Here is a 25,309-nt window from a genome sequence, read left to right on the forward strand (position 1 = left end):
TGTCAGTGATATGGTTGCTCGAGAACAACAATTTGTCTGTGTATTAAGAGATATGTTCTAAAATGTGATAATTGATATAACCTCTTCCATTTAAAAAGTTATGTATTGTGCATTGTTTTAAAAATCTAAAAGTTCTTTTGGTGGTACCTTTAACCATAGTTGATTTGATGATAATTTCATATTCAATAAGCTTCCATGTGATATTTGCATCCTTATAACCATCTCTCAATATTGTCTTTTAGTAGTTTGTATTTGTCATGGTGTAGATCAGTAGGTGTTATTATGTAATGTTAACATATATTTTAATTATTTAAACTATGTACTAATGAAATGATTTTGCTTACAGCTCTTATATCTCTTATACATTTGTTGTATTTGTTTGTACTTGTTTTCCGTAGTCGATTAAAAAGCTCATTCAGAGCTGATGCTGTATTATTACATGCCTTGGCGACTTAAAATCAAACTTGTCTTAAAAGCCCTGCTAAAATCAAGGAGAATAACAGGCCCTACACCGAAACGGATACAGATACAGATACAGAATAAGGTCTGGCTGCTGGCCTGCAACAAGGGTCCTGGCTAGGTCATCAGCAAATTGTTAAAAAAGCAAAATAGAGTATATATCACATTTATTTATCCTCATAAATCTAATTACCATGCTTATAAAAATCCGTCTTAGATTGTAATATTTTCATTTTAAATGATAAAATAATTAGAAAATAAAAGTAAAACTTCTTAACGCTTTTAGTGATACCGGAAGATTTCCGAAGTTTACTGTACCGGGTTTTAGCCTTTCCCGAAAACTTCCGTCGCCTGGTGTAAACATCCGGTATAGAATTTGTTGATACATGCCCAAGAATTTTCTGGAAATAAAGCACATCTGGAACAGTTTTCGTGCACAGGCATCACTGTAAATTAGGTAAACTGATTTTTATTAATATGAAATTAGGCGCTGCCTATCTGACGGGAAAACGTAATCGTTCGGATTCTTTCTTTTTTTCTGCATAAATTGTTCTTTCTGATATCTGGAACAACTGATACGGGGACTGGAAACAGGCATTTATCTTATCTGATGCTGTCGTCCAATCGAAGCGTATGCCGTAGGTTATTCTGCTATTACTCAAACACTTACGCCTTACTGGTTTCAGACCAGTTTCCGATAAAAAATGAGCGTTTTCATTATATTTATTTTTAAATACAAATTGTTTACAAAAGTAATCTACAAATCGTTAAACCCTAGTCTTTACTCTTTGCAAGGATGTAAACAATACCGGCCTTATTTGCGCATGCGTCCAAAAACAGGGGCTCCGAAAGGGCAGTCTAATTAACGTTAATTGGTTTATCTACAGTACCAGTTTCCGATAAATGGTTTTTTAAGCAGCTTTAGAATTGTTTTGACTGAAAATCTTTTATAATTTTGATTTTAAATTATGTAATTAACCTTAACTACTTTTTCCCATAAATCGTACAGGGTGTGGCTACCTTCCGTTCCGTTACGTACGGTACCGTACAGCACCTGTACAATCATATTATGCAACACTTCAGACAAGCACCTTTCACATCGTGTATTTGTCTAGCTTTGTAAACAGTAGTTTATTTGATTACTGTATACATTGTACCCCCGGTATATGGGAGTTTTATATTGATTTTAAGTCCTTAAGCTGTGTTATATAGATTTTAAAAAAGTAATAAAAAAAGATAAAAGTTTCAGCCGAGGCTGGGATTCGAACCCACGTCATCTTACACCTGAAGCGAGCGCTCTACCTTGTTACTAAATACCCATGTGATGCAATAGCAGTATAATTTCCTTAATATTTTATCTAAATTATAAAGGGAGAGTAATTCTACAACGGAGTGCAAATCATAAGCTCAGGATTTACCTCCCTGGAATAGGACAAACATGGGTTTGTCTTCCGCGCATGCGTGACATGTGGAATCCCTCAGATGTAAACAAAACAGAAAGTTGGTTGCTTAATAAAGAAGGTAGAATTTCTCTGTAAACACTTGTCATTGATGAATGAAATTTCACTTGATGTTTGCTTGTGAAACAGCCTTCCAAAACATATAGTACTCCCTTTATGAAGGGTTACATGAAAGGAGAAATTACGATAATTCGGATACTGTTACTGTTCGGGTACTGTTCCGATACCAGTACAGTTTAACTCGTCCTTTCAGTGAAAATCTGGGAAAGCATTTGTTGAATTTTTTGTTGAAAACAAAAGTTCTGCCATGAAATTATTGCCTGCATCTGTTTTTAAATGGAAAATATCTACATTAATGTTACTTTTCGCCCTGTGAAAATGGCTAAATCTAGACTTGTCTTACCCAGAGAGAAAGATGTCGTTTTTTACATGATATTTGCCTTGTTGATTCAGAGTATTTAGAATAAAAAAGTTAGGACATATTTTAATGAAAATAGGAAGTCAAAACTGTAAACTGTTGCCTGAAAATATTTGTTTATGATATTGCTCTGTTCTTCACCATTTACATTGTAAATGCGTGTTAAACCTAGATGATTTTCTGCAGTTTTATCTAAAAGTTCGGAATACTAAATGTAACTTCGTTGTCGGCCTTTTTTAAAAAAAAATATTGTTATTTTAATTTAAATACATTGTATTTTTCACACATCAGTTTTAAGATTAAATTTATTAAACTAATTTTTGGAGTTTAAACAACAATTTCGTTTGAAACATTCCCTACGTTCAAGAAGAATGTTTGTTTCTGTATGTAGAAATCTGACATTATAAACAATAATTATAATTATGGCTCTACAAGATTAAGCAAAGTGTCAGCTTTCTGTTATTTTCCATTTTTTTTTATTCAAATCCAACAAAAATCGGCCCTTTGATAAAGGTTTGAAGTTACGTGGTAAAATATTTCTTCAGGGAAGTGAGCTCGAGTTAATTCATAATAATTAAGCATATCACCACATGCAGTCGCATGCTGTTTTTGCTTCAGAATCCCTTTAGATCAATCTCTGATCATCTAATTATTGCCACTTAACATGTGACTGGTAAATCCTTTGAACAATAAGTGTTATAGCTCCATGATTAACATGAGGTAATATGCTAATTACGCGCTAATCGATAGTGGCGAAAACAAAATATCGATCGCTAACGACTGGTCGATATTTACAGGTATGGACGACAGCATAGTACAGATAAATGTATTGATTTATACAGAGTTTCTACTCCCCGTATTAGACCTTCCTGCTGATATTTTCAGTTTTGACAGTAAGCCTGATGGTTTTGCTCTTGTTATAAAAATTAACAATGGAAAATGTTTTAAAATGTTTTGTTTAAATGAACGTAGATCTAATCATTTCTTTAAATGTGTCAAGACTAGACAGACAATGGAAAATAGTGTTCATGAGTTACAGATAATAGAGTGGGCAGACCAATGCTCGGCGCATACAAAGAAGTATAAAATACACAGAATGACAACTGGCTGTAATCTCGCGTGAGCTCGTGTCAGAGCGTGATTCGGCGTTATCTTACTAAAAACAAACATTGGCGAGCATGTAGTTACAATTTGTACCTTCAAAACTACATTTAAAATACAAGTTAGCTTCTAAAACAAAATTAGTTTAATGTGAAATGGTCTTAAGACACGAAGTACACGTTTTTTTTGCCATTGAAAGAAGCGTGGTCATACGGTGATAATTATTTTACCGATGAATAATGGCTTTCGCATACAAAATGGCGCGTGGAGAAAGCGCCACTTCCGGTAAACGAGATCTCGTTTTTTTGTCACGGGAGGTTGGCGAGATTTGCTCTATATGCCTTTCAAGTTGCCAATCTATTTATTTTTTATAGCTCTTTGGCGCATACCAACGCTCGGCGTATATCACGTTTCTCTTGGAATTTCTAAATATATATTTAAAATATCAGCTGTTACGAGTTCCATTTTGTTTGTTTACATCACGCGTGATTTTATCCAGGTGCGGTTTACTTCCGCTATGGTCACGTGGTCACAGTAGAGCAGACGATGCAATGCTAAAAGCCGTCCAGTTTGTGTTCTACTCTCATTAAAACCGATTTTCTGGTAAAACATGTACTAAAAAAGTAGCTTGCGGGCGGAAATTTGGAGGAAAAAAATTTTCTTTTTAATTATTTTATTTCTTTACATTTAAATAAACTATAAACCCTTATCTTGGCATTTTATACGGACTCATTGTGCTTCACTTTTCTGTAGTTTATGCTATTCAGGTAATTGATATACCATGTGGACTAATGGCATTTTTGAAAAGATTTCCAAAAATAATGGAAATATTTCATCAACTATCATCAGTTATTGATTTCATGTAGTTAGACTCACATGATTGTGACAAATTATCCTCAAATGAATTCCTTAAGCTAATTGTTGTATAAAATGTGTTTATTCGATTTATAGATACAGAATAGAGAGAGGGGTAATTTACGTACATGTTTATATACTTAAAAAAAATTAGTTAATCATTATAACCAATGTTTTGTGTTACATATGTCTTATACATCAATTTAATGCATAAATAGTTCAAAATTTCAACCTGCAGATTAAGGACGTATGCTAGAATTTGGTGCGAAAATGTTCCCAATAACAGAATTTCTTCAAACTTTGGATATTGAATGACAATCATCTAAGAAACAAAAAAATGCAATAAAAATCATAGGTCACCGGTATCGAAAAAGAGTTATCTGCCCTTGAAAACGGCATTTCCCCCAAAAATGACGTTTTCAAGGGCAGATAACTCTTTTTCGAATCCGGTGACCTATGATTTTTATTGCATTTTTTTGTTTCTTAGATGATTGTCCTTCAATATCCAAAGTTTAAAGAAATTCTGTTATTGGGAAAATTTTCGCCCATCTCATATACAGGGAATTCTAGCGTACGCCTTTAATATGCCGTACGCCGAGTGTTGGTATACTTCCGCACGAACCGCACAAGTTTTACTGGTACTATTTTTAGCTCCCGCCTTTACGTCACAATGTGACTAGAAATATGTAAACAATATAGTTGAATACTCGCAGATTGTTCTACAAACTGGTGATAAAGAAGTAAGATAAATTAATGTTAAATCAGTTTTTAGATTTAAAATATGTAGTTTTTACGCCGAGCATTGGTCTACCCACTCTAGTGATATTTGAGTGCACAGAATCTAGTCCCAAAATGCACCCATACTGGTACTGATGATAAACTCGGACAGAAAATGACCTGTACCTGTAACTTTTTTATTTCTGCAAATTGTTATCAATGGTTGGTATCAAAATAATGCTTAACATTTGCTGAAAACTTTACATAATTCAAATTTATATTTAGTAAGCAAACTCACACGAAGTGAGGGCCTGAAAGGGGTATGTACACATGTAAAATGGGGACTGTACGAACGTTGATAAATTCGACCACTTTGTCATTTACAAAATTTTCCTCATAGCATTATATCAAAACATTCCCAAAAATGCTGCAACAGTCATTCTGGATCAAATAATGAAAAGTTAACCAAAATTTACAGGCAAAACATTGGTTAACTATACACATTATTGATTTCTGTTCCAATAATTGCAAAAATAGTGATAAACATCAATAATAAAAAAGAATGTGGGCCTAAGCAGAAAAAAATTATTTCAAGCAGCTGACGAGATTCAAACTCGGACCTCGCGCATGGAAAATATGTACGTTAACCACTGGACCACGGTGAAGTGTTACGCCATTTGGTGTTAAAATTATGTATATAAATGACTTTTGTTAGGGCAGCGGGTCTAAATTCGTTTTACTTTGACATTTTTGAAATTATTGGCTTTTCTACATTAAAAATATAAATAAACGATGATTTTTTTATTCAAACACTGCTGTAATGTAGCCTACATTATTATTCAATATTGGAAACAAAAAGTGGGCCGCTTGAGTCATCCATAAACTCGCTACATGAAGAAACCCGAATAACACCGATTTCCATTAATACCGCGAATTTTCAACTCGATAGATTAATTTGTTTTGATAATGTGGCGCCGGATCGTTCATAAGCAATTTTATTTTATCAAATGTCGTCCTGAAAATTATTTATTGCGCAAACTGCACGGCAGCAGTTCTGGGAATTATGGGTAAAAACAACAACGAAACGGTGAAGGTATAGAACATATTCCCAAGTTGAACGGTATATAGGTTTACTTTGACATATACACGTACACATTATCTATAGACGGAAAAACCATCGGTTTTCCCATAATAAATAAAGGAAAATTCTTTAATCTTTAAAATTTGTGAAGCTGATAGCTCAATTTTTTTTTAGAAATTGCCTTTAAATTTTTGCCAGGTGCTGGACAGCCTATTTAGCTTATATGTTTTATTCAATCAGGCGCGTAGGAAGGCCTATAGAAAGTGGATTCACCAAAAAGGCAAGGGGTATGGGGACCATAATCAAACAAATTTGAAAGAGTATAAACTTTTAAGTTTAATCTAAATAAAACTGGGCAGTGGCTAGAGAACCTGAATCGGTTCCCTAGACAGCGAACTTATTCGTCCGGAACCGGTTCTCTAGCCAAAGTACCGTGCATAGGCTAGGGAACCGGAATTTTATTTCTATGCATAAAACTGTCAAATTCACTTTGTTTCTTTTGGTAAGTATCATGTGCATATTCTTATCTTAATAAGTTAATTAATTTTACTATTTCAGCAAGCAATGCCCGTTTATTTATTTGTGTTTTCTGTGTCTCCAGAAGTGTACTCGCCGCATACTGTCCGCCATATTGGAATGATAAAATAAACTAGTACGAATGAATGCGAAATTGTCGGCACTGGAGCTGCAATAATTTTGAAATTTAAACTTAAAAGATATAAGACAATAAAAGAAACGATTAAAACAAATTTAGTAATTTCTATGAATTAGTACTGATTACATATCTCTGAATGTGAAATGCCGAGGTGTTACAAACCAGTATTTAAAGTGATCAAAGAATCTGTATGACGTTTTAAGGGCAATTAAATTAATTTGTTCACCATTAAACATTTTAAAATAACGTAAATACAAACCAATATTATTTTATATTTAAATAATTTAAACATAGTACAAGTTTAAAACAAAATTTAATAACATTTAAAAACTGCAAAGTAGTTTTCACGCATTCATTCGTACTAGTTTATATCATTCCAATACGACAGACACGGTATATATGCGGCGAGTACACTTTTGGAGACAGTTAACACAGATAAATGCAAGGGCATGGTAAAATTAATTAATATTATAATATGCATGACACTTACCAAGAAACAAAGTGAATTTCGGCAGCATTATGCATAGAAATAAAATCCTGGTTCCCTAGCCTATGCACGGTATTTTGCTTAGAGAACCGGTTCCGGACGAATAAGTTTGCAGTCTAGGGAACCGATTCCGGTTCTCTAGCTACTGCAATAAAACTAATAGAAATTACCTCAAAATAACTTTACAAAGGACACAGTTATTGATTTAAGAACATTACAAAATAAACACAGGCCTTTTTTTCATCAATTTGGGAATGCCACCGACACCGGTGGAATTGGGAAAATGCTCTCAGAAATTGTCTTAATTGGGACAATTTGCAAACTACCAAAATCTACATAAATGTGTTTTTGTGTGAAATATTAATGAATTGCATTTCAGTAATTGTTCAACAGTATTATAATTTACCTAAATATACATACAAATTAGCAAAACTATCTTAAAACAGCAAAAACCCTAAAAGGTATAATCATTTGGGAATTTTAAATTCAACTTTGGGGAAAAAAACATACTTTTTTGCATTGGGATTACCTCCTTTTACCGGAGGTAGATTTATAGGGTAAAAAAGCCCTGAAACATTAAAAGTTAGGCCAGCATTCTTTGATGTAAGTGTTAGTGACCTATGGTGGCATACAGCGCACATTCCGGGACATCGGCAGGTATATGAAAGAGGCCACCATAGGAAAGTCCAGTAGTGATGATGTACAGAACGCGAAATTTAGGCGTTATGAAACTTTCAGCACAATTAGAAAATACTCGACTTCTATGGCAATTTTGATAAGATAATAGTAGAAATTAAAGCAAAAAATATGGAGACAACCGATTTTTTTTATAAAATAACCTGTAAAATTTCATACAGCACGATCATAAATAGCTATTTCGTTTATCGTAAATCAATGTTAAACACTAGGGGCATAAAATTAAATCTTTTGGTCATTAGATATCAAAAACAGATTAGAAAAATCTTTAATAACTAAAAAACGGCAGCATTTTAAAAACAAAGAGTAAACAGTGTTGTCTAACAAATTTCTGTTATAAAATTACATATATCTGCATTGTATTTATCGAACGAAGCGTGTAAAGTTTATAACGGATTTTAATAAGTTTTAAATAAATCTTTGTTCTTAATTTTATTATGTTGTTTTAGTAATAAAAAGTAGAGTATACAGTCCATGGCAGTGGAAGTTGTCCCCTCGGATGTTGTGTGTGTAAGTCAGGAAGGCATCCGGTAACCGGATGGCTAGGCACTTCCTTTAAAATATAATGTGAATTTAATTTGCTCTGTATGAAAAGCATAAGCCATAATGTTTTACATGTAAATAAGCGATAATTAAGGATGCAACGGTAATATTTTGCAAAATCTATTAATTGACAGGCACGTAGCTACCTATACGCCAGTACGCCCGTGAATCCACATAATTTTGCCATTTTTTTTTACATCTTTATCCTAGATCTAGACTGGATGTGTTCCAGTTGAAATTAGTGTACTATGTATGATAAAAGGGGCCTTAATTCAAAGCCCGGGTGTTAGTTTTAGAACATGCCTGGGTATTGGTGGTGGTATAATTGTTTTATTAGCTCATCTGATTTTTTGAAAAAATATGATGAGTTATTGTCATCACTTGAGCGGTTGTCGGCGTCGGCGTCTGCGTCGGCGTTGCCTGGTTAAGTTTTATGTTTAGGTCAGCTTTTCTCCTAAACTATCAAAGCTATTGCTTTGAAACTTGGAATACTTGTTCACCATCATAAGCTGACTCTGTATAGCAAGAAACATAACTCCATCCTGCTTTTTGCAAGATTTATGGCCCCTTTTGTACTTAGAAAATATCAGATTTCTTGGTTAAGTTTTATGTTTAGGTCAACTTTTCTCCTAAACTATCAAAGCTTTTGCTTTGAAACTTGGAGTACTTGTTCACCATCATAAGCAGACCCTGTACATCAAGAAACATAACTCCATCTTGCTTTTGCAAGAATTATTGCCCCTTTTGGACTTAGAAAATCAGTTTTCTTGGTTAAGTTTTATGTTTAGGTCAGCTTTTATCCTAAACTATCAAAGCTATTCCTTTAAAACTTGCAACACTTGTTCACCATCATAAGCTGACCCTGTACAGCAAGAAACATAACTCCATCCTGCTTTTTGCAAGATTTATGGCCCCTTTTGGACTTAGAAAATAACAGATTTCTTGGTTAAGTTTTATGTTTAGGTCAACTTTTCTCCTAAACTATCAAAGCTATTGCTTTAAAACTTGCAACTCTTGTTCACCATCATAAGCTGACCCTGTACAGCAAGCAACATAACTCCATCCTGCTTTTGCAATAATTATTGCCCCTTTTGGACTTAGAAAAATCATTTTCTTGGTTGAATATTATGTTTAAGTCAACTTTTCTCATAAACTATCAAAGCTATTGCTTTAAAACTTGCAACAGTTTTTCACCATCATAAGTGGACACTGTACATCAAGAAACATAACTCTATCCTGCTTTTTGCAAGAGTGATGGCCCTTTTTAGACTTAGAAAATCATGGGTAGGACAATATTTCTATTATACAAAAAAAATCAGATGAGCGTCAGCACCCGCAAGGCGGTGCTCTTGTTTTTGTAATGTTTTAGGTGTTACTTTTCGATCATTTGTCAAAAGTTCTTAATACTGTTTACTGCAAGTTATTAATTTACGAATTCATCCGCAAGGATACCCGCGGTTTCTATATTTTGTATTGCAGGATAGCTCTTTTGAATGGCAGGGCAGCACTGTTGAATGACATTCACATCAAAATAATTTCATGTATAAATTATGTATGCTTGTAGGAGTGATCAGCCCAAAACCGTTTCTTTAGCACTTTCTAAAAAATGTTTTGTATAATAAAGTTTTATTAAGAAAAATGAAGTTGAATTTAGTATTTTTAAAATGACATACATAAGTTATTTTCTTTAGTAAGGAAAACATACACTAGTTGGGCACTTGAATGGGCATTTACTCTGCTTGGTTTTTGCATTAAGAGTAGGTTAGCCAGATGCAAGATCAAAATGACAACAATAAAAATATTAAATATTAGGCCACCTTGCCTAGCATTGTTGTTTATGTAGTTGTGCATATACTGATTAAAAGCGATGATACATATTTGATCTTGATTTCAATTCTAAAGACAGCTTTTTTAAAGAAGTGTTGTCATAATACATTAAGCTGTGATAAACTTTTGTTGTCATGCACACCAGTGATTATATGCAATCAGAACTTGTATTTTAAAGCACATTGTAATATATTTCAATGGACATTTCATTTACAGACCTTCTTGATAACTTGTTTTGCATGTTGCTATGTTGCAAGTAATGAAATTAACTTAGAACTGCACAATAATTATAGTTGATTAGACCAGTGAAAAATGTACATGTGCTGTGACAGCTCTGTTTGCATATGCATAACAAGGATAAGTATTTAAATAGAAGACAGTTTCATGTCTGGTAGTTCTCTTACATTGTCTAAAGACTTTATACATGATTTTCATGTATTATAGGTTTAATTTTTTATGAATCCTTCCAGAATATACAAAAGATCTCTTTCTCTAAGGTCAAGCTTAGCCCTTATCATGCTGGGCATGACTGAGTCTGCCTTTGCGGCCAGTGTAGATCATGATCAGCCTGCACATCCATGCAGTCTGATCATGATCAGCACTGTTCGCCATTCGTCAGTATCTTTTTGGTAAGCACCCCTTTTAACAGTTAATGGTACTGTCCAGATTGAAAGATGGACAAGTTCATTATAGAAATTTAGCTGGGAAAGGGTCAAGTCTAGTTGAATCTTGCTTGAAAGGAATTTTCAGACACAATTATTGATTCATATGTTGTGTTTTTACTTTACAGAGGTATAAACATGGTTAAGTTATCAATCAAGAAAGGAGATGAGCCACAGTTCCTATATGAAACAACAGTAGAAGCTACGGTCGATGATACTCTGGCAGAGGTAGCTACTATATATAATGGAAGGCTTAAAGTTCAGAGATTGTGTGCAGGTAATATAGGACCTCTTGTAAACTATAGCAATCCTTCAGAAAGAAACAGGAAGATTTAAATATAGACAGAACACAGTTGTTTGACCTTGCCACATTATTTAATGTTCCAAATACAGTTGTTCATGTTTAGTATAAAATTTATCATTTTTTAGCTCGACTATTCGAAGAATAGTCTAGCTATTCTACTCACCCTGGCGTCGGCATCGGTCAGCGTCACACCTTGGTTAAGTTTTTGCATGCAAGTACATACAGCCATCAATTAAAGGCATATAGCTTTGAAACTTATTTTTTCTTTTTCTAGGTCAATTACCAACCTCTCTGGGTCAAGTCCCATAACTCTGACATGTATTTTGAGCAAATTATGCCCCCTTTTGGACTTAAAGTTTTACATGCAAGTTACTATCTCCAAAACTAATGCAGATATTGATTTGAAACTTCACATGTGCCTTCGGGGTTATAAAACTAGTTGATAGCATCAAGTCCCATAACTCTGACTTTCATTTTTGCCAAATTATGCCCCCTTTTGGACTTAGCAAATTCTGGTTAAACTGGGTCAAGTCCCATAACTCTGACATGTATTTTGAGCAAATTATGCCCCCTTTTAGACTTAGAAAATTTTGGTTAAAGTGTTACATGCAAGTTACTATCTCCAAAACTAATGCAGATATTGATTTGTAACTTCACATGTGTCTTCGGGGTTATAAAACTAGTTGATAGCATCAAGTCCCATAACTCTGACTTTCATTTTTGCCAAATTATGCCCCCTTTTGGACTTAGCAAATTCTGGTTAAAGTTTTGCGTGCAAGTACATATAGCTATTACTAAAAGGCATATAGATTTGAAACTTATTTTTTCTTTTTCTAGATCAATTACTAACCTCACTGGATCAAGTCCCATAACTCTTACATGTATTTTGAGCAAATTATTCCCCTTTTTGGACTTAGAAAATCCTGGTTAAAGTTTTGCGTGCAAGTACATACAGCAATTACTAAAAGGCATATAGATTTGAAACTTATTTTTTCTTTTTCTAGATCAATTACCAACCTCACTGGGTCAAGTCCCATAACTCTGGCATGTATTTTGGGCAAATTATGCCCCCTTTTGGACTTTGAAAATTCTGGTTAAAGTTTTACATACGAGTTTCTATCTCCAAAACTAATGCAGATATTGAATTGAAGCTTCACATGTGCCTTCGGGGTTATAAAACTAGTTGATAGCAGCAAGTCCCATAACTGATATGCATTTTGGTCAAATTATGCCCCCTTTTAAACTTAAAACTCTTTTGATATTTAACCTTTTTGGGTAATATTTTCCTGCTTCTGGGACAATATTTCGAATAGTCGAGCTCGGCTGTCTTACGGACAGCTCTTGTTGTAAGTGTTGTATACAAATGTAAAAAAAGGAAAGATCAGTTTCACTTGTATTACCTTCATCATTATGATAATGGCATTTATTGTATGTCAGTAAGACCATGTTATTAAGTTTTCATTGTATAATTAGAAATAATACCTATTTAAGGTATTTTAGGTAATCTTTATTAACATTGCATATGATCAACAGACAATGTGAGCCCCAATTTTAGGCTCTTGTGAGAACAGCAAATATGTATTTAGTCACAGATTCTTACCTGGAGTTATTTTACCTCCTGGTGCAACCCTGAATACTGAGTGCCAAGCAAGCCATTTGTCAAGTCTTTGGTATGACATGGCCAGGATTGAACCTGCAGCCTCCTGCAATGAACCAGACACTCCAACATTGAGCAGTTGAGGCAAAATTTCTTCTGCTGCTTTCAAGGCTGAACTTCTACTCCAACACTGACATTGATATTTGTCTCGTAAAGTATGGAACCCAAAATGGCAAAACAGCCATTCTCCAATTGTGTTGAATCATCACAAAGCTAGTGGTTGTAGCTTTTTATGCCCCAACACATTTATGTCTGTATGTCCCGAAATTTTGTGTGTCAAACTCCTCCCACACTATTAGCTTGATTTGCTTTAAACTTTCACAGGTGAACAAGCTAGATGTGCAGATGACCATAAAGGAAGGAATATTTTCTGTGACTATTTTTACAGCAATTATGGCCCTTTGATAGTTCTTGCTATTTGGAACATAGAGAAAAGTCCTGTGTGTCCAACTCCTCCCACACTATTAGCCTGATTTGTTTCATACTTTCACAGATGAACAAGCTTGATGTGCAGATGACCATAAAGGAAGGAATTTTTTCTGTGACTATTTTTACCACAGTTATGGCCCTTTGTTAGTTTTGCTATATAGAGGATAGCACAGTATGTGGGGACATCCGTATCCTATGGACACAAGTCTAATTATTCTTGTGTTAATATCACAGCCATGAGTAAGTATATGTATGTGAATATATTTAACTTTACAGAAATAGAGGACTTGGCTGAACATGGAATAACTCTGCCACCCAACATGCAGGGCCTCACAGATGAACAGGTGATTGAACTCAAACTGAAAGATGAATGGGCAGAGAAGTGTACTCCACAAGGAGGAGTCAGAGTGAATGAAGATAAAGTTGGCAGAAGAAATGGACAAGGTAAGTGGGCATAAAAGTGTACTCCACAAGGAGGAGTCAGAGTGAATGAAGATAAAGTTGGCAGAAGAAATGGACAGGGTAAGTGGGCATAAAAGTGTACTCCACAAGGAGGAGTTAGAGTGAATGAAGATACAGTTGGCAGAAGAAATGGACAGGGTAAGTGGGCATGAAAGTGTACTCCACAAGGAGGAGTGAATCTACAAGTTGAAAATGAAAACAAAGTTAAAACCCAGACATTGTGTACAGAAAAATACTGGTTGATGGGGGTTGCAGGGTTTTAAATGGATCAGACAGAAGAAATATGGACAAGGATCACATAAATTAGTGAAGTGAGTCCAAATGTTTGACTCATCGATGCTCCAGCGACAGCATTTCCCTGTATGTGGTAGGGGTTGTGAAGTTAGTTATTCAGCCAGTATTTTAGTATACATTTGTATCTGCATATCAATATTTTCTTTTGTTTGTCAGTATAAACCAAGGCATCATTAGACAATATGCTTAAGGACAAAAGTAACATTTAAATGTAAAATTAAACACCTTCAGTGACCTATTATTTTTGCTATTATTTCAGCTCCTGCTGAGAAGATGGCTGAAGTCCTGAAGAAAACATGTGCAGAGGCAAAGGATATGATCTCAAAGGTAAAATAATTGCATCATGTCACCACCTGAGCACAAATAATGAATAACTGCTCTTTTATGTCAATGAAGTTATCTCATTTTTATGCTGAGGTGACAAGTAGTTTATTGAGAAGTATTAAAAGAGATGAAAAATGATAATTACTTTTTTATGTTTTTGAAAGTTATAAACATGGATTTTCATTCTAAATTGATTATCAGATTAAATACTGGAAAAAACTTTAAGAAGATTTTTAGATGAACACAGTAGACTAAGACTGACAAGCCAATTAAACATGATATTTGTACAGTTGTTTCTTTGTTTTGGGTTTAATGCCATTTTTCAACAGTATATTAGTTATGTAATGGCAGGAAGTTAACCTAACAAGTGTTCCTTGATTCTGTACCAGTACAAACCTGTTCTGTACAAGTAACTGCCAACTTCCCAACCTGAATTAGAGGTGGAGTACGAATGATTTTAGACACAATGTTTTTTATCAAATCATCATGGAGGACATACTACTGGCCCACGGATTGAACTCACGACCCCTTGAGCCGTAGATATGTGCCCTCCCTATTGAGTAAAGCAAGCGGGCTGATATATGTACAGATCTTTTAGATCTGTATGCAGTAAGATCGCTTTATATTTATGCTTGTTATTTTTCTTTTTATCAGAAAAAGGTACAGGCCAATGAAATGGTGACACAAAAGACTGTTACAGAAGCCCTGGATATCCTAAGAGGGGCTGTAACTATTGTATACCCAATGGGATTACCTCCCCATGATAATATCAAAATGGAATTTGATAACAATGAAGATCTGACTGGAACGCAAGTAAGTTGTTGTGCTAGCAAGTAAGTTGTTGTGCTAAAGAGTTTCAATCATTGTTACAGAATGCAAAGGCAATTTTATATGAATAGTTGTTCTTTATCGTGACAGGAACACAAGTAAGTTGTTGTGCTAAAGAGTTCCAACCATTGTATAGTTGTTCTTGATATGGTTGTTGGCTGTTTAGAAGTTTTATGAGAATGAACATAACTTCACAGATAATTTTGTAGAATACATGAGCTATTTATGCCTGTTTATCACATGTTTTGTTCAGTTTCTTCTAAAAGACATTATGTTCATTGTCGTTCTGCTGTTACCACAGCTTGACACTTTTTGTAGAATATTGGAGAGTATTTGCTTTTTTGTCCAGCTAAGCAGATTCTGCATCTATATAACTGAAAGGTAATGAAGAAATAAAAAAGCAAGTTAAAACAAATTAATCAACTGATATTATTTTTGGCAATAAAATGGTTGGACCCAGTTTTGGGCTTTGTCTTAAAACGAGACATTTCTCTTCAGCAGATGTTAAAATGCAGATTTACCAGAATTTAAAATCTCTATGCCATTTCAGTTTTTAGTTTGTTTGATGACAGTCTCATTATTTCATGTCATAGGCTTCACTAGATGTTATTGAAGAACAAAACGCTGCTCTGTGGTTCTCAGGCAAAGAAATGTTGAGGGGTAAACAGCTTAAAGATTTTGTTGGCAAAAATGAAAAAACAAAAGTGATAGCCAAACTTCAAAAGGTAAGAAATTCCATCTTCTATATACAGCTTATACTGAAGATTTTAACTTTTTTACTGTAGAATTTAGTGATATGTTTCATATTAATAAGTGTTTTAAGAAAAGGGTTCATATTTCTAAATACAATTTCTGTAAATTTGCATCATTTTAAGATCATACTTACATGTCCTACATAAAGTACATCGAACTGAGGCTTGTTATTACAACGTCTGCTACCAGTGTCAATTGTAGCTTGAATTAAGATCCTGTTGAAGAGAACAAGATTTCTCAGAATTGAATATTTTGTAAGAAAACAGCATAACACTGGTCATGTGAACATCCTTGGAATGAGTATATCTAGTGTAGAAGTATAAGGCTTTTTAATACTGTGAAATCATTAATTTTTGTGGGGGACTAATTTTCATGGATTTCGTGGTTGAGTCAATCCACGAAATTTAATCCCCATGAACAAATAAAATTCCCATTCATATTATGTTCGAAAGTTGAAATCAACGAATTCATACCCCCACGAAATTGCTATTTTGACCAAAACCACGAAATTTCATGCCCACGAAATTAAATGATTTTATACTGTGTATTCTTGACAAAAAATATTTAAAATAAATTCAGACAAAAATAAGTTGATTTATTCCTTGTAGATTTGAAAACATGCTATTCTTATTTTTGCTACAAAACAGCACAGTATACTCTTATTTTTAGACATAATGCCATATTTCCCTTGTTTTTCAAAAACTTGTGCTTTTTATTTATTATACAGAAAGGTCAAGGTTGTCCATCCCGAGAACCAGTGGTGAACGAGCAACAACAGAAGGAAATGATGGCATACTACTACAAGAAACAAGAGGAAATGAAGGTAACTTACAGACAAAATGTAACTTGATTGTAACTTTGGTTTTGATGAAAAACTGACGCATATTTTTGCTCTACTTTCTTACTCATCCAACCAGGCCATTTGTACAGCTTTTATTACACTTGGATTGTAATTGGCAGGAACCTTTACTGAATCGCACCAAAGTTGGTAGAGCCACTGAGTGAGACTGCATTCTAATAAGAACAGTATGACTTGATTTGTAGCATATCGTATACCTTCTGTTTCCTTTATGCATTAGTCATTGAGAGACAAACCAAGAAAAATGAGTAACACTAAGTCAAACCAGCTTATATAAAGAAAAAAAACCTCCACACAACTCATAACTCATAAATGGATAAAGTGTTGTTCTTTTTAACAAAAGGTGGATTTTATCTGCCTTGGTCAAATTAAGTAGTGGGGCTTTTGTCCCACATTCCTCATGAATAGCTTGAATGTTGTTTATCAAACTTGGTCAGAACTACTATCCAAAAGTTTTTTCTTAATATTGTTCCACTTTACTGCATCTTGAGCCTGTCTATGGATGTGTATCAAATACTCCCAAAAGCGGCCTTTCTCAGATTTGTCTGAATGGCCCCACCTGCAGGTGTGTGAGGGGGGGGGGGGGGGGGGAACCAAGAATTTTTTTTAATGAACAGCTTGGTGGATTTTCACCAAAACTTGGTTAAGGCATTATTAAAGTATGAACGTTTCTCAGGGTTGTTGAAATGGTCCTTGATGTCTGCAGACAGACTGTGGTACCACAAGGGCTAATAATTGAAGAAGGAACAACACCTTTGTTTAAGAAACTCTAGAAAGACATTGTGGAAACTTTCTGATTGTTCAGATTTAATAGTGACTTAGGACCATCATGACCTCTCTGTCTATATTTTTCATAACACAAACCAGTTTATCAAATCATTTATAATTTTGTATTTCAGAAACTGGAGAAGGAAGCAGAAGATGCCTACCTTGATTCAGACTGGGCAGATAGCCAAGCATTGAAGAGAAACTTCCATGGACTTAAAGACATTAAATGGGGGCCACGGTGACACGCCCAACATCGGTTCAATTAACCATCAGTATTGTGATATTCATTGTAAATTATTTCATTGTGTCATTGTGAAATTTAAGTCTAAAAGATGTGTAATAATAACTGTTTCAGGGATGTTTAAAAATTTAATTATTTAAAGATCAGAGGAGAGTTAAATTCTAGGAACAATAATAGAAGGGAGATAATGAGAACACTGCTTTCATATGGTGATACATAGGGTAACTGTGTTTTTGCTTTATGTCTGAAAAGATCAAGGGAAAGAACATTTTGTAAAGACACTGAGGTAAAGCTTGTAAAACAGTTACTATATTCTAGATGCATGTTCTAATTACTAATATATATTTTGCATTACTTCAAAAGAAACTGTCAGTCGGAGGATTCTTTGTAGACTTTTACTGAGAAGAAAATGGATACCATTTTTTAATGTGCTGCTTATAATGCTCTTACAATAAAAAAAAGTACCTTATTCAGTTTGTGTGTACAGGACTGGCTGATAGGTTGTTGACAGATTTTATTATGTACTGTTTTCCTTGTTATACCAGCAGTTCAACAGCACAATATGCAAAAACAAAGTCTGTCCTTGCTCTATTTTATTTTATTTTTTTTTTGTATTAATTTTTATAGTGTGATAATGCCTAAACATAAGAAAAAATTTATGACAAGATCTGAAATACAAATTACTTTGTTATATTTTTTCTTACCCACTGTACTAACTACATGTACACTTATGAAAACAAACATTTTTATCGCCTCTTTTTAGGGGTAAAATCATGTATCCATAGAATATCCATAATTATTTTACAATATCTCTGAAATCAAAAGGGATATGTTCTCAAGAGTTATGTCCCATTTGTGGAAAGATAGAGGCACTGGCCTCTAGATTGTTCAACAACAACAACAACAACAAAAAAAAAATTTAGGTGTCAGGAAATTAATGCTATATTTCTTAAGAAAGCTTTAAAAAAACAACAACATGAAAGCTTTGAAATTTAATATCTGACATGTATGGAAACACATGTGAATTAGTTGTTTGTACAGCGGAACCTCCCTAATCCGAACACCTCTAATCCGAAAACCTCTCTAAACTGAACAAATCATTTGGTCCCATTTTTGTCGAGCCCGCTTGCGAAAGTGAAGACATAGTTGTCCAAATGGCTGTTTGGTGTATGTCCGTGCGTTTGTTTGTCAGGACCATAACTTTGACATGCATGGAGCAGTCTTGTTTATATTTGACATGAATGTTAACCTCAGTGAGACGGAGTGTCATGCGTAAACCCCAGGTTCCTATCTCAAAGGTCAAGGGCACACTTACAGGTCAAAGGTCAAATTCAAAAATGACTGTCCGGAGCATTTCTTCTTCATGCATGGAGGGATTTTAATGTAACTTGGCACAGTTGTTAACCATCATGAGATGGAGTGTCTTGTGCAAGAACCAGGTCCCTAGGTCTAAGGTCAAGGTCACACTTAGAGGTCAAAGGGTACAAGAATGACAACTTTGTCCGGAGCTTTTCTTCTTCATGCATGGAGGGATTTTGATGTAACTTGGCACAAATGTTCACCATCATGAGATGGAGTGTCATGCGCAAGAACCAGGTCTACGGTCAAGGTCACACTTAGAGGTCAAAAGTCAGATACAAGAATGACTTTGTCTGGAGCATTTCTTTTTTATGCATAGAGGGATTTTAATGTAACTTAGCACAATTGTTCATCATCATGAGATGGAGTGTCATGCGCAAGATCCTAGAATTACTTCCCTTTGTTGTTACTATAAATAGCTTATATTTGTAACTTTTTTATTACTAGTCGTAGAGAAAAATCAAGACCACTTTTCTGTAGTACAACATGCATGTTACATCCAATTTTCAGGTGTATTTTGACTATCTCTACTGGTGCTGATTTTTGTGTGGACATAGAAATTTTTAAAAAAAATTTTTAAGATTTATGTCCCTTTGTTGTTACTTAAAATAACTTATATTGTAACTTTTTGCAATCTCTTTTTTATTTGGCATAAATGTTTTCCGCAGTGAGACAAGTGTGTCATGTGCAACTCCCAGTACTTTTGACAGCTGGCGGGCTCGACATGTTGCCCGTGGGCATCTAGTTTCTTATTCATTCTCCATTGTAAAAGTACCCTTGTAATCCTAAACCTCTCTACTCCGAAAACAGAACAAATTTTCGAGATTTTTATATCTAATTACATTAAAATCTACCCTTCTAATCTGAACCTTAGTCAACGTTTCTGATGTGAATCTTGCTAACTTTTGAGATTTTTAAGTGTTTACAATTTTAACTATTACTCTTCATAAAGGTGTCAACAACAATAGGCCCCAACACTGGTAATCAAAACTTTTAAAGTCATGTCAGATTTTTGCTTTGTAGGTGCATGCAATAAGCACAGGTGTGAATGAAGCAAGTACAAGTAGTTTGTTTGAACAGAAATTTGTAAGACATTAGACATACGTGCAATAAGTATTGCCAATGTAATAGATCCTGATCAATTTGTTTTTCCTATACCTTCCTCACATATTTTTGTGCAATTTGTTCATTTTGCAAATTGATTCTCTGAAAGTGGTACTAAATCGGGTCATTACAATAATTCACCTTTTAGCTACCTTCTGGGAATGTAGGAGTGGTGAAAAAAATGTTTACAAGAGATATTGAGAAGTTGCAATTTACATTACACTGAAGCAATGTACATGTTGCTTATAATTTAATTATTTTTTATTATTCTGTTCACAAAAAGATGAATCTACACATCATGTGTAACAAATAGCATAATTTTTCGTTCTAAAATAGAAACTTTTCTAATCCGAAACCCCCTCTTATCCGAACTATTTTTCTGGTCCGAGCATGTTCGGATTAGACAGGTTCCACTGTACAAATTTTTACACTGAAAAATCGAAAAGCGTTTGTAACGCTTTAAATACTGTAGGTAATCTGCTGTAATTATAAATATCTTTATTTAACGCGCTAAACACATACACCTCCGTGGCTGTATTGGTAAAGACAGTGGAAAAGTTATATTACCACTGCGGCCTGGCTTCGATTCCCGATGCCGGCACCTTTATTTTTCATGATTTAGCATTTTTAAGATAATTTAGAAACAAAAACTCATATTCTAATGTTCCTAATATGACCAAACTTCAATTTCAAAGAAAGACCATTTTTAGCCAAAATCTGGAGGCCAATGCCTTTAAATGCCAATTATACATATTAGATACAATGTACCATTAAGTTGCTTGTGGTGATTTTAATTTTATATTTACACTTGAAATAGTTTACTTCACTATCCATATGCATTTTGTCTGTAAAAGCAATGAAAATAGAAAATATGTATCACTGTAGTGAAAATACAGAAAATATGTTTCATTGTAGTGACAATAATACTATGAAGGTGCATTATATTTCATCAATATTTCACAATATACAATTTTTACTTTTTAGAATGATCAATTTGAGGAATTATATTAATCTCGAAAATGCGAATGTCAACTGAAAATGTGATGTCAACTGAAAGCATAGCCTGAAGTTTAGCTCACTTTCCCCAGACATCACTTTTCCTATGATGACCCTCTACTATTATCCTTTAAGTCATTCTGTTTTGTTAAAAACTGCCAGTGGGGCAGGGTTAGGTTACAAAATCTTTTCTTCATTTCAAAGTTTTTTGACAACAGTTTTGCTTTGTTGACCCTCTACCAAATATCTTCAAGATAAATATGTTAAAAGAACATGGTCATCAGTGAGTGCCTGGCTAGTTTTCTCTTTATGGCTATATGTAAAAATTTCACAGCAGTGTTCCATAAGTTAATCCCTACCAAATTTGTTTTGTTAAAAATCTTTGCTGCTGTGGGGCAGTGCTAGTTTCCATTGTATGGCTATATGAAAGACTTAAAATCTTCTACTCTGAAATGCTGCCTCAGATTCATATTAATTCCACAAAAGTGTTCCATTTATGAATCCCTATCAAATTCTTTCAAACTCCCACCCACTTTAACCTTCCCAACCCCTATGTCAGGTGGTATGTGGCCTTCATAGCGTTCTTGTATTATTTACTTCAACTTTTTTCATAAATTCAGTATGAAAGGACACTCAAATGATATTCTCTGTTTATTTTCTAGCTTATTTAAGCCTGAAAAAAAAACAACAATCACACATTGTTTCCCTTTCATTTCTTGTTATTTATTATAATTTCTAACATGACTCTGTTTGGTTTCCAGTTAAACAAAGAAGGAAATCAAGCTCTGTATATTCTGCGATAAACAGCGGTTGACGATAAGACAGCATTGTGACGTCAATTATGACGTCAAATTGCCACATGACGTTCAATAATTACTCCTCGGGTAAATGAAGTCCAGTATAATATTTATTAAAATATGACAATGAGCATGTCAGAATGAAAACAAGCAATGCCTTCTTGTGATTTATCCTCTAATTTACCACGGTTCATCGTTCAGATGCTTCAGTATTTAACAACTCGGGCGTACCACTCGGGCTAATGCCCTCAAGGTTCAATTCCTACGCATCAGAACTCTGAACCGTGGTAAATCAGACGATAAACCACTTGAAGGCCTTGATTATTTGTTAATTCTAACATGGCTCGATTTGATTTTCAGGTAAACAAAGAAGGAAAACAAGCTCTGTATATTCTGTGATAAACAATGGTTGACGCGCGAACCGGTAAGAGAGCATTATGACGTCAATTTTGACATCAAATTGCCGTATGACATCCGATAAATTACTCCTCGGGTAAATGAAGTCCAACGTAATATTTATTAAAATATGTCTATGAGCATGTCAGAATAAAAACAATCAAGGCCTTCTTGTGATTTATCGTTTAATTTACCACGGTTCATCGTTCAGATGCTTCTGTATTTAACCACTTGGGCTAACGCCCTCGTGGTTCATTTCCTACGCATCGGAACTCTGAACTGTGGTGAATTAGACAATAAACCACTGGAAGGCCTTGATTATTTGTTAAACATACAATAGATATGTGTTCAGTGAAAAATTGCTCCATTAACTGTACAACACCAACAGAGTACGTTGTACATGATTATAGAGGTGTTTAGTTTACAAAATAATTTATATATAATATAAACCATGAGAAAATATGCATTCATTTTTTTCGATGTATTACACGACTTTCAGAAAAAAAGCTATCAATACCCGAGTCATAAAAATCAAGTCATCACAGAGGCAAATCAACAATAATCATAACAATGATAATGGAACTAAATGTTTAAAACAGACATTTAAGAGATAGGAGTAGTGTAGATTCCCCTGTATACTGTGTTTACATAAAATAAGTTTTTGTAAACTAATATAAAACGAACAAATAATAATTTACAAGCCAAATGTTTATTCTATTTGTCATACAAAAAAATTGAGGGACAAAAATAGAATGGATGGTCAAAGATCAGACATTAATTTATGCTGCCAGCACCTTGTTCTGTTAGTCATAATTAATTTTCGAATCAAATTTCTTCAGTGTTAAAGAAAAGAGTTCAAAAACACGGTGTTTCCCCAGCTGTTCTTTAAGATCCAGTACTTTCTCAGCCTCCAGTATTTTCTCAGATTCAATTCAAAATCGATGTAATTCTCTAATTTTTCGCTAGAGATGCGTTTAAAGACCCAGTATTCCATCGACTTATCTCTACAAAAACAAATTTATAGACCCAGTTTTTTTCTCAACTTGTCTTTAAATACCCGGTATTTCCTTAGCTTTACTCTAAAAAATGAATTCAGAAACCAAGTAATTCCTCAGCTTCTCTTAAAACGTATTCGAAAGCCCAACGTTTCCTCAGCTTCGTTACAAAACGAATTCAAAGCCCCAGCATTTTCTCAACTTTTCTCTACAAAAATGAATTCAGAGACCTAGTATTTCCTCAACTTCTCTCCTTATCTGTTCATGTTTTGCTGGAGTTTGTCTCAAAAACAAGACAGCATTTTCGAGTCTTATTTTCTCCGCGTTGTCCTGAACTTCCTTCGGTATTCTTACACCAGCATGTGATTTCTTATAATGATCCACTTCCTTACAGAATTGTTGTATACGCATTTCAACATTTTTCTTAGCAATGTTATTATTTATTTCTTCTCTTGATAACTTTGGTCCGTTTCTAGGACGATCAAAACGTGACAAAATACCGCTTTCTCGTAACTTACTATTTACGTCCGGAATTTCACTGAAGTACTTGGCTTCCAACATGTGCACAAAAGTTCTCATCTGAACGTCTGAAAATAAACACGTTGAATGGTCGCTATATTCCTCTAAAATACCTGTGCGTTTGCCTTCCTTTTCATACATCTGAATAACACGTTGAATTAGCTCGCACACTTTACACTGACCATCATTACTTTTCATGTTTGTTTTAGCAGACGTCCTTGCTGCAGATGGCGATTTTGCCCGTTTTGAAAAGTGTTCACTAGGAGGGCGTTTTTCATAGGCATAAGACATTGGCCTATCAGCAATGTAAGATGATGACTCCAAGCTTTGAATCCGCTCAGCAATTTTTGCACTTTTTGCCCTCAACATCCTTTCACTTTGTGTAAATTTCCTTCGAGTTATTTCTTTTTCTTTCACTACACGAAACGTTACATTTTCCAGTTTCGTCTGCTCATTTCTGTTCAGCTTATTTGCTTTATATTCAGCAGGTGTTTTGCAGACGACATCCCGACTTCCGGTTATTTGCGCAGCTTGTCCGGACTTCGAGGTGATCTCCAAAGATACGCGCGATCCTGGTTCTGAAAGTGTTTCAAATTTAAAACGTCTGCTTAAGTCGTGCACGTGCGATGTAGCGCTTCCCCAAACACTAGATGTACTTCTAGCCATATAAACAGTCATTTTCAACAAAAAGAGTGATAGTAATGTCAAAGATCGTTAAAAAAACGGTAAAAATCTATTTTACGAATAAAATTTTGACTTTCATCGTTGTTAAATTCCTCTGTAATAATTATGTATACTCAGGATTTGAAATGTTAATGCGAACTCAAAACAAATCCTGTGTAAAATCGTTTCCATTATTTACTTATTTAACACTTTGATTAAACATCACTTTGACTGTATATACATGTGCATGACTACACATGTAAATATTTCATTAATGTAAATAAGGCGTTGTAACTTAGAGTCAATTGTACTCATTTAATATTTCCGACAATCCACCACACAAAGAAATCTCACTAATAATGATGAAAAATAATCCTATTTGAAATAATTAGCACTGCAACATTGTCGTTTGAATGTTTTATTGAATAATTATTATGTTTGAAGATAGTCTGAGTGTTTCTCAAGTAGATCGTAAGCTAAATCCTTCTTTCGGCTTTACTTTATCATAATTTTTTGCGTACATTTTATAATAAATTTTAAAGTGATTGTTGAGGTTATATCAACTTTAAACTTTGCATTTGATACTGATAATGTTGGTAC

The 25,309-nt window shown here is 34.3% G+C and overlaps 3 protein-coding genes across 3 annotated transcripts in view; 1 reads left to right on the top strand and 2 right to left on the bottom strand.

The window, feature by feature from the left end:
* The window catches only part of LOC123551870 (DNA helicase B-like), a 71,365-nt gene extending 69,840 nt beyond the window's left edge, over positions 1–1,525 (bottom strand). The window contains exons 1-2 of the mRNA XM_053542225.1: positions 1,467–1,525; positions 778–905 (exon numbers count right to left, since the gene is read on the bottom strand). Of these exons, the coding sequence (XP_053398200.1) occupies positions 778–905; positions 1,467–1,525 (187 nt within the window). The remainder of the gene's footprint in view (positions 1–777; positions 906–1,466) is intronic.
* On the top strand, positions 790–18,560 carry LOC123551871 (cilia- and flagella-associated protein 298-like). The gene is made up of 8 exons (XM_045341114.2): positions 790–916; positions 11,090–11,238; positions 13,628–13,795; positions 14,367–14,434; positions 15,086–15,244; positions 15,853–15,984; positions 16,740–16,835; positions 17,771–18,560. Exons 2-8 carry the CDS (start codon positions 11,100–11,102, stop codon positions 17,879–17,881), a joined length of 873 nt encoding a protein of 290 aa, XP_045197049.2. The 5' UTR covers positions 790–916; positions 11,090–11,099; the 3' UTR covers positions 17,882–18,560.
* Positions 18,561–23,433: 4,873 nt separating this feature from the next.
* On the bottom strand, positions 23,434–24,724 carry LOC123553416 (uncharacterized). The gene has a single exon (XM_045343133.2). The coding sequence runs from the start codon at positions 24,722–24,724 to the stop codon at positions 23,750–23,752; it is 975 nt and encodes a 324-aa protein (XP_045199068.2). The 3' UTR covers positions 23,434–23,749.
* Positions 24,725–25,309: the final 585 nt, after the last annotated feature.

This window comes from Mercenaria mercenaria, chromosome 4, assembly GCF_021730395.1.
Source record: "Mercenaria mercenaria strain notata chromosome 4, MADL_Memer_1, whole genome shotgun sequence".
In the NCBI taxonomy this organism is placed as follows: Eukaryota; Metazoa; Mollusca; class Bivalvia; order Venerida; family Veneridae; genus Mercenaria; species Mercenaria mercenaria.

Excerpts from the sequence above, each read along its gene's own strand:
- LOC123551871 (XM_045341114.2), top strand. The coding sequence starts at position 11,100 with ATGGTTAAGTTATCAATCAAGAAAGGAGATGAGCCACAGTTCCTATAT. Across the intron at positions 11,239-13,627 it reads AGTTCAGAGATTGTGTGCAG|AAATAGAGGACTTGGCTGAA; the intron begins GTAATATAGGAC and ends TTAACTTTACAG. Across the intron at positions 15,245-15,852 it reads AAGATCTGACTGGAACGCAA|GCTTCACTAGATGTTATTGA; the intron begins GTAAGTTGTTGT and ends TTCATGTCATAG.
- LOC123553416 (XM_045343133.2), bottom strand. The coding sequence starts at position 24,724 with ATGACTGTTTATATGGCTAGAAGTACATCTAGTGTTTGGGGAAGCGCT.